Source organism: Lepisma saccharinum, chromosome 13 (genome assembly GCF_977018435.1).
Source record: "Lepisma saccharinum chromosome 13, izLepSacc3.1, whole genome shotgun sequence".
Lineage (NCBI taxonomy): Eukaryota > Metazoa > Arthropoda > Insecta > Zygentoma > Lepismatidae > Lepisma > Lepisma saccharinum.
This window is the reverse complement of record NC_139241.1, coordinates 991,451-1,006,136: the sequence shown is the minus strand read 5'-3', so window position 1 is coordinate 1,006,136 and position 14,686 is coordinate 991,451. Positions and strand designations below refer to the sequence as shown.

At 39.4% G+C, this 14,686-nt stretch overlaps 1 protein-coding gene across 3 annotated transcripts in view; it reads right to left on the bottom strand.

Moving 5' to 3' along the window:
• The window catches only part of LOC145997131 (uncharacterized), a 60,946-nt gene that overhangs the window by 2,151 nt on the left and 44,109 nt on the right, over positions 1–14,686 (bottom strand). For all 3 annotated transcript variants that reach the window (XM_083133763.1, XM_083133765.1, XM_083133764.1), the window contains exons 9-11: positions 13,628–13,725; positions 10,069–10,251; positions 2,743–2,925 (exon numbers count right to left, since the gene is read on the bottom strand). In XM_083133763.1, coding sequence (XP_082989889.1) covers positions 2,743–2,925; positions 10,069–10,251; positions 13,628–13,725 — 464 coding nt within the window. The remainder of the gene's footprint in view (positions 1–2,742; positions 2,926–10,068; positions 10,252–13,627; positions 13,726–14,686) is intronic.

Below are 14,686 nucleotides of genomic sequence, written 5' to 3'. Positions count from 1 at the left end.
AAGGACAGGTGATTCACCCTGTTGGCACCTTCAGTGAATTTTCCACACATTTCCCGGTCGCTGCTTCAAAGGACATCATTCTACGATACGAGGATACAAAACATGGTCTTGTTATAATGTGTCTGAACAGTGGTGGCAGCCATGTTGAAAATTAGTCCAAGGCATTTACTTCAGTGTGCAATGAAGTTTTTTGTTCCAATACATTTTGTTTTTTTTAATTACAAAATCGAACTTATTTTCTGGATGACCCCTGTATTTAGGCTGCCACGGTGGTATACTACTACTCTTGCATTTTCAGTTATCATGGAGCAATGGAATGCTATGCATCAGGTATCTGTCATGGAGGCATTTTTTAAAAGTTATGAATTTGTAGTGAATACATAGCAAAGACTACATGAACAAATTCTGTGAACAAGTGACAGTGTGTGTGAATTCGAGGGTTGCTGGCCCATGTTTCTTTTTATGAAGATGCTCGTAATGTTACTGTTAATTCAGATCACAACGTTTTGAAGTATCACAATTTTCTAGCACCTGATGTTGCATTTCCGTATGCCAAGTGTGCTTCCTACGGGATGGGGCAATATCCATACATCGAGGACAATGACAGTTGTCAACATAATGTTTCCAACACATATCATTTCCCACGTTTGTGACATTTTGTGGCCACCATGATCACTAGGTCTCTCGGTCTGCAACTTCTTTTTTTGGGGGTACATCAAAAACCAAGATATACGTTGAGAAACCCCCAACAGTTGCTGATATGAAAAAATTATTAATGCCATATCCCAGCAGTCAATCAGTGAGCTCTGCAAAGCTTCACTGACAGACACACAGGGTGCATTGTTACAAACAGTATTTGTTTTTTGTGTGTGTTTGTGTATAATTCCGTATGCTTGGGTTTCTTCCATGGTTCAGTGTAAGTTCAAAAGAGCCAATAAGATTTGAACTTTCAGCCCTTAACCATGCGACGAGGGAGGAAGTATAAATACGGCCTCTCTGAGAGGACAGGTCAGTGTGTGTGAAATGGATAGCAGAAGGGAGAGTGATCTTTCGGTCTTCAGCGGTCTCAGAAAAAGCATCCCGAGGCAGTTCCGCCGATGATAGTAGCTTCCACGCTGCAGTTCCGCCATGGGGCTCAAATAAGAGAAAACTAAATAATGTAAATTAGAGAATTAATGGAAGAATCCGAGCCTTGTTTGTTGAATTGTAAATAAATGTATAAAGCCCATTTCTGCGAGTTTTTAGCAATCACCCTGCAACATTCAGTAAGTTCTTGCCTGTGATTGATTATTTGGTTCCGAGCGCTCTGCTGAGGAACGGAATGGGAACCCTGGACTACAAGCCATTTAGTTGTTTATTTGGGTTTTTCCTGCCAGAAGTGACCCGGTAAGGGTGGAGTGTTGCGGAACAGCATCCACAAAGATGGTCATTATTTGGACATAATTTTTCGGGCCTAAATGTTGTTTGCTAACTATGCTTTTGTAACTGGCACAATACAATACTTTCTAGCAATTCACACATGTGAATAGTTTTTTCCAGATCTTTTGCCAGACTCTGTACATCGTGACCATGGATAAAGAGCAATACAATGAATTAAAGAGAGAGAAGTTCTTATTTACGATATTATGTATGAAATTACTGTGGTTACACGGACTATTTGCAAAGATTTAAACCCAAGACATTTTCCATCAAGCAGATGGTTTGAGAAAAAAGTGAAATTTATTTTCATCCTGGCAATGTACGACAAGACTGATTCTCCTGAATTTTCTAGGATTTTGGATTTATTTTTTAAATTCTCAGCTGTAACATGCAGTGCATTATGTATACGTAAATGATTCATCATTTATACATTTATAATTCATCATACATAAATTAGGGCTACATATTTATGGTCAATAAAATATGAAGATTTCAATAAAAAAAAAGACATTGAATTTTCTTCTCTTTTTAGGTTAAATATGAAACATATACAACAGTTCTAAATTTTTTGAATTGCATAAATTCGTAAAAAAGTATTCCGAAGTACCAATATGAATTCTACCACTATATTTATACCACACAAAGTGCCATGGTTTGGAGTACCCCTTTGTGTTACATTTTCATTGTTAATGAAGTGGATGCAGTGGCATTCCCAAAGGGGGGGGGGGGGGATTGGTAGGAGTCATAACTCTTCCTTTTGGTCAAGTATTCAAAAAAAGATACAGTAAAAAGCAGGAAAACATAGCAAAAAGACATCAGACTACTAAAAAAGTATATGTACTCCCCCCCCGCCCCCTTCTGGAAATCCTGAGCATGCCGAGTCGATACATGAGCCTTCCTGCCATTCTTTTTTACATACACAAAGCAGTACAAGACTTTCATTTGTTCAGAACCAAAGCAAGTTATTTCTTTGGAAAACAGTTCAAATGCCAGACGCTAGATGGCAGCATGTTCTGGTAATGCATTTTCTTACAGGGGAACTTCACTCAACATTAGCAGCGATGCGAATATTTGAAATCAACTGCAGTCGCTTTCCATAAGTTGCCCATAATGAAAAAAATCAACTGAGAAGTGAATATATTTATAGGGGAAAAAATTGTGTTCTATATAATATGGGGGAATGTGATAAGATTATTGAGGAGGAAATTTTCGTGACATTATTTCTAATTAAAATTAAATTCGCTTGCAGCAGTGAAAGAGTTAATATTGGCATCCAGAGTATGTTTTAAATGATACATTGTGACAAATACATGCACTGCTTACCTCATTCAACCAGGGTTCATCAGCCAGAAGTTCATTCAAAATGATCGTGGTGTCCTTATCTGGAGAGCCGTCCCTCTTGGCACCCACTCTTTTTGCACAGACTACATACATTATATACTTTTGGTGCGCCACTTTGTTATACAGTTCTAAATGAACAGAACACTTACTGCATACTAAGAAATCCTGAAAATAAAAATATTTGCTTTATTATTTCTGTAAATACACATAATCTCTTTCTTTAATGTTTTTCCCATTACAATGGAACCTCGATTTAATGTTTTTCAGGGAACCAAACTGAAAAAGTTAAAATAGAAATTTGGGGATAATTTTACATTTGCTATCTTGGGAACATCAAGATTAAATGCGTAAAACTTTGGTTTTCCGTGCACTTTGCACTGTGTCACGAGGCATATGTAGGGGGATGCGGGGGGGGGGGGGGTAAGGTCCCACACATTCTATGGATCTCGGTCATTTTGGAGGTGATTTAATCAGCACCATGCTCCGGCTGCCGTTATCCCACAGGGTTGCCTCCAGGTACCCACGTTAATTGAGGCTGGTTGAGCCACAGAGCTGTTTTATTTGGGGACAAGTCCGGAAAAATTCTGACATTGATCCTGGGTCTCCCGTGTGGCAGTCAGATGTAATACAGACTACAGCACAGTGGCTACAAGATTGAATGTATAATGCAGGAAAATAAACTGGGGAATGTAAAATTCGAGTTCCACTGCATATTATCTTTCAATATTTACAATAGGGATGGGTTGATACGAAATTTTGGCCGATACCGATACAGTACCAATATAATTTACCAATACTGATAACCGATATTCTACCGATCCGATATAAAATTAGAAATGGTCCTTGAAGACACTGAAATTTTCATTGATCTCCATAATAAATGTGTGTTTCGAGCTGATTGCAATGCAAAAGAAGTTGAATATTTAGACATTTACTTTTTCAGCAAGTAGGGCATGGAGATTATCCATAAAAATTACAACAAAATGGCAGAATGTTGCACTAAATTATAAGATATTTATCGATATATCGGATCGGTAAAATAATAGGTAATTTTACCGATAAACCGATATGCCTATATCGGCCGATACCGATAGAGTACCGATTAATTGGTCCCATCCCTAATTTACAACAAATTTTCTTCTCTCATTGGCCTTGCTTCATATTTTTAGTGTATATACTACAGGTGCCTGGCCAAAGATCCAACTAGGACAAACCCAAACTTTTCGTCTCCAGATGGGGGGAGGTTCGAAGTGCAAAAAGTGGTGTTGCCAAACACCTGATTTTTGCACAGGCCTAAATGACACATTCTGCTGTCAACACGCACCCTTCGCTCGCAGTTCAGGGGAGAAAGAGAATTGGAGACGCATTTGTTTGCCCATCACTTGGCCTTGAGGGGTTTGGCTTTGTCACCTGTTTTGCAGTCAGGCGTAAGTTTGGCAAATTAGAATACCTAAAGAATTTCCCCTCATCATGGCGACTGGACCAAGCCGATTCAAAGGGTTCATGTGACCCTCCCTGCCTTTTGACGGAAAATACAAAATTAATGTATTCTCAGATGCATTATTGTGATCCAGAAGTACAATATCTACACAAGTACAAATATAAGGTGGTTATAAATTATTGAGAGCATTTCATATATGAATTAAGAAGAAGAAAAAAACACTGAAGGAACTTTTCTTTTGATGTAAATGACAGAGGGGCAGCAAGAGTTGCTGTTACTGTACAAGAGAAAGCCATGAATCTGCAGTAACCGTTCCAAGGCGTTTAGACTTACGAGTACAAGTTTAATCTTCTAGTAATGACTCCACAAAACATTGGTATCAGCAATTTAAGGCAAAGAGTGTCAGTTTGCACCAGGTGTGCATTTATTTCAATATCATCGGAAGGAGCAGTGATACTAAAAAGACACCTGACTATACAAGAGAGAATGAATTTCTCCCCATGTTACAAGTGGAAGCGATTTTAAAGTTGATTATTAATAAAACTTACACGAAACTTACTTGTAGAGGTTCAATTAATTTTGGTGGCCTGAACTCCCAAGCAGATGGTGGCAGAGGTCACCGAAATTAATAGAACTTCTACAAGTTAGTTTTGTGGGAAAAGTTATTTTGTAAAGTAAGTTTGCTTTTGTGTATTTATTATACAACTGTCTTTCATTCCCCAAACATGATTTGATCAAGCTGGACACAAAGTTTGAAAATATGAAGATTATTTTTTTCGTAAATTCCCATGCTTTCCTTATGGCAAAGAAAAAACAACAACTTCAAGTTTGGGAGTTTTAGACTTTTTCCTGTGACAAATAAAATCTTCAATGTGTCCTCTTTTCGTTCATGTGATTTTCTATGCCAACGGATGTTTGGTATTCCCAAGAGAGCAAGTACAATAATACTCCCATAAGCGTAATGCTAAATTATCTCCTCATCCTACCACCATCCAGTGCACAAAATATTTTTCCCAGCTCGCCTTGGGTAAAGGTCGGTGGGGAGGAGCAGTTTACCGTCCTTGTGTCTGGCTGGACACAAACTGTTGCTCCTGCCCTTAGGGATGCTGGAAGTGTCTAACATACCGAAGACATTGTAAATCGGGTGAGAGATGCTTTTATGAGAAGCTTGTGTAAATCGACTTGTTGCAAGTGTTGTAAACGAAACTGTTCAACATGGTCTATTAAAAGCAACAAATTAAATATGGGTACTTTACTTGCTTCTTCTTTTATTCAGGTCTATTAAAAGCAACAAATTAAATATGGGTACTTTACTTGCTTCTTCTTTTATTCACTCTTAAAATGTGCTCAATAATTTACAACCAGCCTGTACAGTTTCAATACATATCAATCATAACATGAGCTACACGTACAAAAAACATGTGACAAACATGCTTAAGGAGCTACAACTGGCTACATAATTATTTTCTCTATGGAGTTAAGGTAAAGATAAAGTTCCCCATGCTATGAAGGCACATTTAGGGGATGTGAGGGTTGGCCCCACACATTCTCGATCTCGGCCATTTTGGATATGATGTGACCAGCACCATGCTCTGGCTGCCTTTATCCCCCAGAGTTGCCCCCAGGTACCCAAACTGAACCTGGGTCTTCCACGTGGCAGTCACACGGCCTGCTGAGCAGACCATCATGACTCGATACAAAAGTGCTTGTTATTAAATTTAAAATTAGGTAAGAGTTTCTTCTACAGTAAAATAATGTACACATTATAATACACTATTGCTGTATCGAGAGACATCACATTTTAAGATGTACCAAGTTTTCACACTACGCTATTTCTTCCTAGTGTTGTACAATTCTGGAATTTCATTTCTAGCATCAGCCCTATGGATGCTGGATGGACCCAATTTGGAGGGAAGCACGACAAACGACCACTCTTTCAGGATATGTAATTTCCGTGCTACAACTTTAAAAAAATGTAAATTACACAACATTATCTATCAAGTCATAATTTTTGGGAAATTTTGAAAATTGGGCATTTGCCCCTGCCGAATATTTTTAAAGTGTTCCTTTGTCTCATTATTACTCGGAATACATCTATCCTAGGCATCCACTAAAGTATATCCCATTGTGATACATTATAATCACTATTCAAACTATACTAATGTCCAAAAGTAAAGCAACAAACGGAAATTATTTCCCGTGTGTCCATTTGACCACATAATACGATCAGGTGATAGTAATATTTATGATGTCATAGACAACTGGTTTAAGATAGAAAATAAACTAACCTTAATGTGCCAGGATTCAGGGGTGCCCATCCCCCCCCCCCCCCAAGGGCAATGTCACATCCCCCCAGAATCATGTCATGCATTTCCCCCAAATATCATTCGCGCCCTTAAACCATATAGTAATCTCCACAAAATATTTAATTACGACAGCGTGTCTACCGAAAGTAACTTTTTCTTAGCTTTACTGAACATTATAATTGATCTGCCCCTCCTCCCTAAACAGGGGTGCCATGCCATCACTCAAGACCACCCCTAAAATAGTTCATCATAATCGAGAATATCGCGTGGATCACACTTTAAACTGTAGGTTCAGTCCCGATTAGCTTTAGAGTGCATAAAGTTGACTTAAAAACACTAAATCAATCAATCAGTTGAGAATATCGCTTGTCTTGTAATGCAGCTTTAGTATAAAAACTTCATATTCATCTCATTAAATTGCCAAACACACATCGTAGCAACAAATCATTGCGAGCGAAGCGAGCAAGAAAATTTTTACATCCATTTCTTTGCAGGCTTTGAAGAATATTAATTTAATGGGGTGTCAATACTTTCTTAAGATCCCGAGATATTTAGTCTTTTCCTTTTCCAGCTTTTCCTTTGACACATTCGGGGTCGAAAACGTGTGAATGCCTTATCTCTAAAGAATGTCTCCAAAATGTAATGTTCGAACTCTCTCTCCACTACAGAAACCCCTTGACAATCTAAGATTTAACACTTTATCAAGAGCTTTCTATCTCCCCCTTTAAATTTTATCCTCAATCCTACCACAAAAATTTCCATGCCAATTTTAGACTTACTGTTGATATTGAAGACTGGATATTGCCTCCTCCAAAATATTAATTCTCAGTCTCCACACCAGAATTTCCGCAACAGTCTAAGACAATAGTAATACACAAGAATTGGATACCACCTCAATTCAATGCTCAACTAAAGTACTTGCCATAATCTAAGACCTAGAGTTGGATACTGCCCCCCCCCCCCCCCCAAGTTTAATTCAGAATTCCCCTCAGAACCCACATGTCAATTAAGGCCTAATATATAGGAGTTTGATCCCCCCCCCCCTTGAATAATGCCCTAAACACTTTTACGTCTTCATCTAATGGATTAAATATGGTGCATTTAAGGAGTAAAATTTTTACATATATTTTGGAAAAGATATAAATGTTGAATTTTATATTATTTGAAGGGAAAAATTCCCCCCCAAAAAATCTCGATGGTGCATCCTGCACCATAAAACCCCCCTTTGGGTACCCCTGCCAGGATTTATCAACAAAAAAATCACAATAGCAACAGGTTAAACTTTGCAAATTTATCAACAAAAAAAAATCACAGGAGGAAAATCTATCTGTTTGTAGCTTTAATTTTGGGCACTAGTGTACTTTACTGTAACAAAAGCAACTTTAAAGCTCTCTTTCCTTGTTGTTTATAGTTAACTGCTTTATTCTTTCTCATAAGGTATTAAAAGGAGCTCAGTTGGTTGAGCATCTGGCTTTATCTGGGCGGCAGCCCCAAGTTCGAATCTTGGGCCAGGTGATCTGGACCAGGATTTTTTTTTATTTCCCTCTCCTGTTTGCACGTGGCTCTGAGAGCCATCCAGCCTCATATAAATGGGCAACCTGGGGAGTAAAGTTGGCCGGGTGTGATGCTGACCACATCACCCCCATATGCCTACATGGCATGTGTGCACATGCAGATGGCTACCTTTATCTTTTTACCTTACCATAATATATTAATCTGTTACTGTACAACAAAAATACAGGATGTCCACATAAAACCTCCCTCATTTCAAAGTTTTAATTTAATGCACTTCTATGTGCCGTCCTTTGGTAACCCTCAAAATATCTAGCCGACACTCGATCTCGACCCATGTGCGCACGAGCATGACAGGGGTGATGAAGCTGATGGGGGAGCTGATGGCACTCTCCATTGTGCCTGAACAATTTGCACCTTGTATGCATACAGACAAAGACGCTTATACAGCACCTTTTGAACTGTTGAGCGTGGTATGTTCAGCTCTCGTGACGCTCTGCAAACTAAATTTGACGGGCTTGTCTCATAGACCTCCCTGTTCGGCTCTACAGTTTCATCAGACATGCATTTTCTGGCAGAACCTGACTCTCGGTTAACACTTCCCGGTGGCTGAGAACTTGCCATACCAAGTCTTAATTGTCTTTATGTTTGGTTGATCCTATTCAAACGCACGTCTGAAATGTCTTTGGACTAAAATTGACAATTTTGATTACACATACCACACCACGCACTGCACTCTTTCTTGTACTGTCGTCATCCTTGCTTATTACTCAGCAAAAGATATTAAAAAAAAGAAAAAAAACTTTTTGAGTTGTTCTATATGATGCCAGAAACTGCACGTCAAATAGTTTCCTCGCAATTTTAATTTGGAATAATGGAGATTTCATGTGGACATCCTGTATATGTACAGATATTTTGATAGTACAAACAGAAATTTTTACAGTATAACATATGTTGGAATTGGTTCAACATTGGTGCAAGAATCAGTCAAAAAATACCAAGAAGTGTATCCGAATTGATAAATTTCCTGTCTTGTCGCATCACAACACTTCAACCACGACACACACTAGTGTGCTGCAATGAGGACTTTTTGCTCAGAGTGAATAACGCTCGATTACGCAAAATGATCAGTATACACTCAAAGGCCAGTTGTATAAGTGTAAAAGCAATTTGCATGTGGTACGGCCCTTAAATATGTATGGTGAAGTGAAAAACGCAGCGAAATTGAAACATAACTGAACATAGTCATCAATCACCTCCACGTTAAAATATATATTTTAGTCTATCTTACAAATACATAGCGATACATGAAATTGAAATAGATGATTATGGGCTGAAACTACCAGGGCAGATTTTTAGATATATAGGGTGTTTTTTTTTTAGAGTGATAGAACTTTGAATTGAAATAAAACGCACAAAAAAATAAGTTTGAAGCCAATTGTATTTTTATTTGAAAGATAACTTTCTGACATTTACTTTTTGAAAATAATTTCTGGCATACGTCCACCATGACTAGCTGTGATGACCCGGATTCGATCAGTCCAATTTTGAACCACTTTTTCAAGTAATTGGGGACGTATGTCGTTAATAACACAAGTTATGTTGGCTTCCAAAGCGTCAATTGTTGCTGGTTTATCAGCATATACCAGAGACTTTACATATCCCCAAAGAAAATAATCCAGTGGCGTTAGGTCACATGATCTTGAAGGCCAATTCACTGACAGCACCGATATTTCCGAAGTGCTCTATACGTTTGGCGAACAGAACATTGATTTTGGAAATATATTTCCACAATTTGTAAACGTTGTTGCGGTGTCAGTCTTTCCATGATCATTTGCCAATGCTCACTGATATGAAATGACAAAACAACATGTCATGAAAACAAAACAAATGACAGCTATCCCTATCGAAAGTTCTATCACTCTTAAAAAAACACCCTTTATATATATTTCTACGATTATCGTCACATTTGATTCGTAGCATGCTCGAGCGTGGGAGACTTAAACGAGTGAAAGTGGTCCCATGCAGAACTGTAGTCCACACACTCACCTTTTCATTTGCCTTTGAATCGGGTTCACAGCCTTCTAAAGAGGTCTTGTTGTACGGCTGCCCATAGAACTGAACTCGGATGATTACGTTCGACTTCTCACACGCCTGGCACATCTTCCCTCTCATCTCTTCCAGGCTCAGCTCCTTTATGATGTTCAAACACGGCCACGTATCCACACTTTTCTGAAAGTAATACAGTGCAATACATTGGAACGTGAAAGTTGACTGGAACACATCGAACAACACAGCTCCATAAACAAAATTACCAAATTGGTCTTCAGCTTTGCAAGTTCATTTAACATTATTTAGTGTAAGGTTTTGTACATCTTGGTAGAGTTGGCTTGAAAATGTTATTACCAAAACAATAAAAGGCACTTCCAAAATAAAATATATGGTATTGTTTTTAAGTTTAATTTAACATATAGTATATGCTAACAGTGGGCTCCCACATATATACAGAGGCTGATCCGTCTCCATCCAAACAAAATGAAAGTGTTGCTTACCTAAGAGATTCCAGCCTGCCACCATCGATCATGCTCGATATCATGGCCACCTGTGTGTACTATTGCACGACATTCCAGTTTCCACTGCAGCAGACTTCGTTGCAGCTCTACCAGGGGTAAATTGTTCCACTCCTGCTTGCAGGCTTTCCGTAAGCCATGCACGGTGTGACACCAACGTGTTGAAAGGTGCCGTTTGAAAAATTCAAAAGCACAAAAATCCATTGGACTAACATCTGGACTCTTCACTGGAATAGCATGGATACCAGTTTCAGCTGAAGTTTTATCTTGGTGGAGTTCCATACGATTGGTGTTTGCTCTATACAAGACCGATATTTCTTTTGTGTACACTGGTGAAACAACATGTTCTTGGTAATTCGCAGTTGCTTGGCCTACTTTGACCTGTTTGGCCATAACACGCTGCGGTCGTGGATGCTCACAGGCCAGAACATCCCGGATCTTGTTTAGCACCTGTCTTGTTAGTTTCACAGGCACCCTCTTTGGATGAGATTTCTTTGGTGATGTGGGAGGTGGAGGTAGCTGCTGTGCATTTCGTTTAATTATATCACTAACAGTGGCCCATCCTAACACCAATCCATTGTTCAGACATTGTTCTACTATGCGGGAAATGCTAAATTTGGCATGGAAAAGCACCATAACGTACCCTTCCCAATAGCAATTTGTTTTCGGCGGCATTCTGCACACTATAATACCATCACTCTGCTAGACAACAGCTTACACACTGCTTATCGTGTGCGTGCAGTTTGAGTGCTCTGTGCAAACCGGTTTGCCAGGTGGCACTGTCTGCATGTTATTTGGATGGAGACGAATCAGCCTCTGTATTCTGTCCCAGGAGTCTGCAGGGCAAGCGAACAAACGAAGTCCTCCATGCAAGTAGTGATTCGTGAACATGGGAGGAAAATGGATCATCCCCTCAGGTGGGAGGGGACAATGCAACTGCAACTACCAGGCATTTTCAGCAGCGTACACTGCTTCGCTCTGCCCACTCACTTTCTTCCCTTCCACGACACACAATCCTACACTTCTGGGACAGATTTTGGAGTGACCCGCCTACTGAGGAAGGAGGGGGAGGGGGGGGACTCTAGTCCAGAAATTTCGAAAACAGCTGTGATGCACTGACTGTGCAGCTTTGAGCACTCTGGTAGACTTTGTCCCTGAAAGGGTCATTGTGCCATCAAGTTTAGTTTTACGATATATCTGCGGTAGAACCTTAATGGCACAATGATTATATGCTCCCTCATCCGTGGCTTAGAACTTAAAATATAGGAAAATAGCTGTGATATTTTGTTAAACTGGAACTAGGAAAATAGTCTATTATAAGAAAAATATATGAAATTGGGCAAAGTTTGTATTCATGATGGATGCGGTTTTAATATTTCATGCATGAAGTTTGGTGTTTCTACGTTGCGAATTTGATGTTTTCCAAACTAAGAACCCAAACCAAAATGGATTGCTTTCCCATACCACTCCACCACATTATAACACCATTAAGCCTTGTTTCCATTATTATGAAAAAATATAAATATGCTGACCAAGGCAGTAATTTATTTTATTAAAAACATAAACTAAACGTAACGTTTCAACCTTCTAGCAAGGTCTTCATCAGATTCTGTATCAAGTACAAAAGTGTATCAAGTACAAAACTTTTGTACTTGATACAGAGTCTGATGAAGACCTTGCTAGAAGGTTGAAACGTTACGTTTAGTTTACGTTTTTAATAAAATAAATTACTGCCTTGGTCAGCATATTTATATTTTTTCACTCCACCACATCAAAAAAATGATCTAAAGCTCTTAAAACCCTCAACATCAGTTGCACACAAACCTAAACCTATATCTCAAATCGGAAGAGCCACGCCCAACTTCAAAAGATACAACCTATCCAAACTTGCATCCACTGGCATCTACATGCCAACGCCACAGCAGCTACATCTGCAGAGCCATTTGTACTGTTCAAGGATGAACCGAGAAACATATAAAAGACACACCAGGATCAGGCCTTTCACAGCAACCCACAAACCACTTCATCTCCTCTACATCCATACTTCACCCAACTGTCTCTCTCATGGAAAACATCAAACAAACCCACACCATCATACAAAAGAAACCAGCACTAAACCTAGACAATGGACAAACACACCCACCGTGGCACCCCATTTTTCAAACAATCCCAGATTACGAGAAGAAAAAGGTTCCCTTCCCAAGCCCCTTCCACCCATCCAATGAATACGAACATTGTCCCACCAAGCAACACAACGCAGCAGACAAGCCAACCTGCCAGTCAGCACCCCAGAATGCCACTAGATAACAGAAACCAAAACAGGTGCCAGCTGAAAGTACAGTAAATGCAAACCAAGAAACATGCACCAGGTCTGCCCGATGGGTAAAAATGGAACTACCGCCATCTAGGAAAAAACAAAGCAGTGACACACTACCATCTACATCCCAAATCCTGCATCCTCAGTTAATGAAAGGCAGTGGGCCTTCAAAATTAACCAAAAAACATCCACCAAATTTACAATGCAGGCTTGACCAGCACTCAAATCCAGGTCTCTGGCATACTGTGGCATTGCTCTACCACTGAGCCGGCCTGGCTTTGCCTGATTTTTTACTGCAGCTATTTTACCTGTGTGGAATCGTCTCTGCTGATCCATCCTCCCAGCACAATGGGCTGGGAGAGAGGAACCAGGCAACAGATTCTGTTGCAGCAGCACTAGCAGAGACGATTCCACACAAGTAAAACAACAGCAGCAAAAATTCAGGCAAAGCCAGGCTGGCTCGGTAGCTCGGTGGTAAAGCAATGGCAGAGACCAGAGTTCAAGTCCTGGTTGAGCCTTCATTTTTCGCTTCAAATTCCACATAGTAGAATAGTATATCTCTGGTGTACCTAATTTAATCAACCAAACTTCACGTATGAAAGTTTGTGCGTTTTAATCCAAGGCTGATCAGGGCTGGATCTACAGTGAATACAAACCATCAGGGATCAAAGCCACACCAGGTACAGACAGGGAGAGAAGAGCACAATTTAATATGCCTTACCAACACATTAGGCTTCCACTGAACAACACCCGCCAGCCTCTTCATCCTTTCCTCTGTGATTTCATCTATCTTCGACACACTTGCCAGGAAGTATTCATCTGCAAAGAGAGGGAAAAAATATCAGGATCGACATCTTAAACTTTTTCCTTTTTTCCTTGTACTTCATTGCTGCACATCCGTCACAAGCAGATAAGAACTCTCTTAGTCATATGTTAGTGGACAAGAAACACGACCCTCATCTCACATTCATTTGTATATTAAAGCCTGGTTAAAACCTACACAACCAAAGATCCAACTTGGAATTCTATATTTGCTTTTTGTGTCGGAATGCAGGAAGGGTCAAATCAATTCTTGAACCAATCGGGTTGTTCTAGTTCCCATGGTGACGGGAAATTCTTGTGGTATACTGCATTGCCAAAATTATGCCTCAGAGCAACGGTTCAGGAGGTCGAGGAGAGTCGCATCTGTCTTCCATTTTCTGCCTCTCCCTTTTCATTGATTTATAACAAAAATGAGGGTATGGCAACACTTTGAGACTCCCACACGAGGAGACAAAAAGTCTGAGTAGGTTCTTTGATCATGTGGCTTTAGAGACCGGAACTTTGCCAAATTCTGCTGCATTTATTGATAACACTCTTTATGTTGTTGCTAAAACTTTTGAAGCTTTATCATTTTGCCTATTTTGTAGCCTACTGCCTATTCTTAATTTTGGTGCCTTATTTGCCATTTTCAATGAAATTTTAGAATGTTTTTTTCCTTTTTTTTAAATTGCATACAACTTATTTTTCTTTGAAAAATGTTATTTATGGCAATATTATGGTGCTGTCAGAGACAATTACAAAGCTGGAAAATGAGGAATCAGAGCAGAAGGTGATGAAAGTGCCAGGAGGAAAAAATTTGCTGCTGCAGAAAAGTACAAATGTTTAATAAGTGCAAATGTGGAATTGGAAAAATTGAAAACAATTTGTGATATTCTTAAAGATGGAAACACTTTTCTTGATATAAATTCAGTTACAATAGCCTGTTTCATGTATGGTCCAATTACTCCTGTTGAAGTAG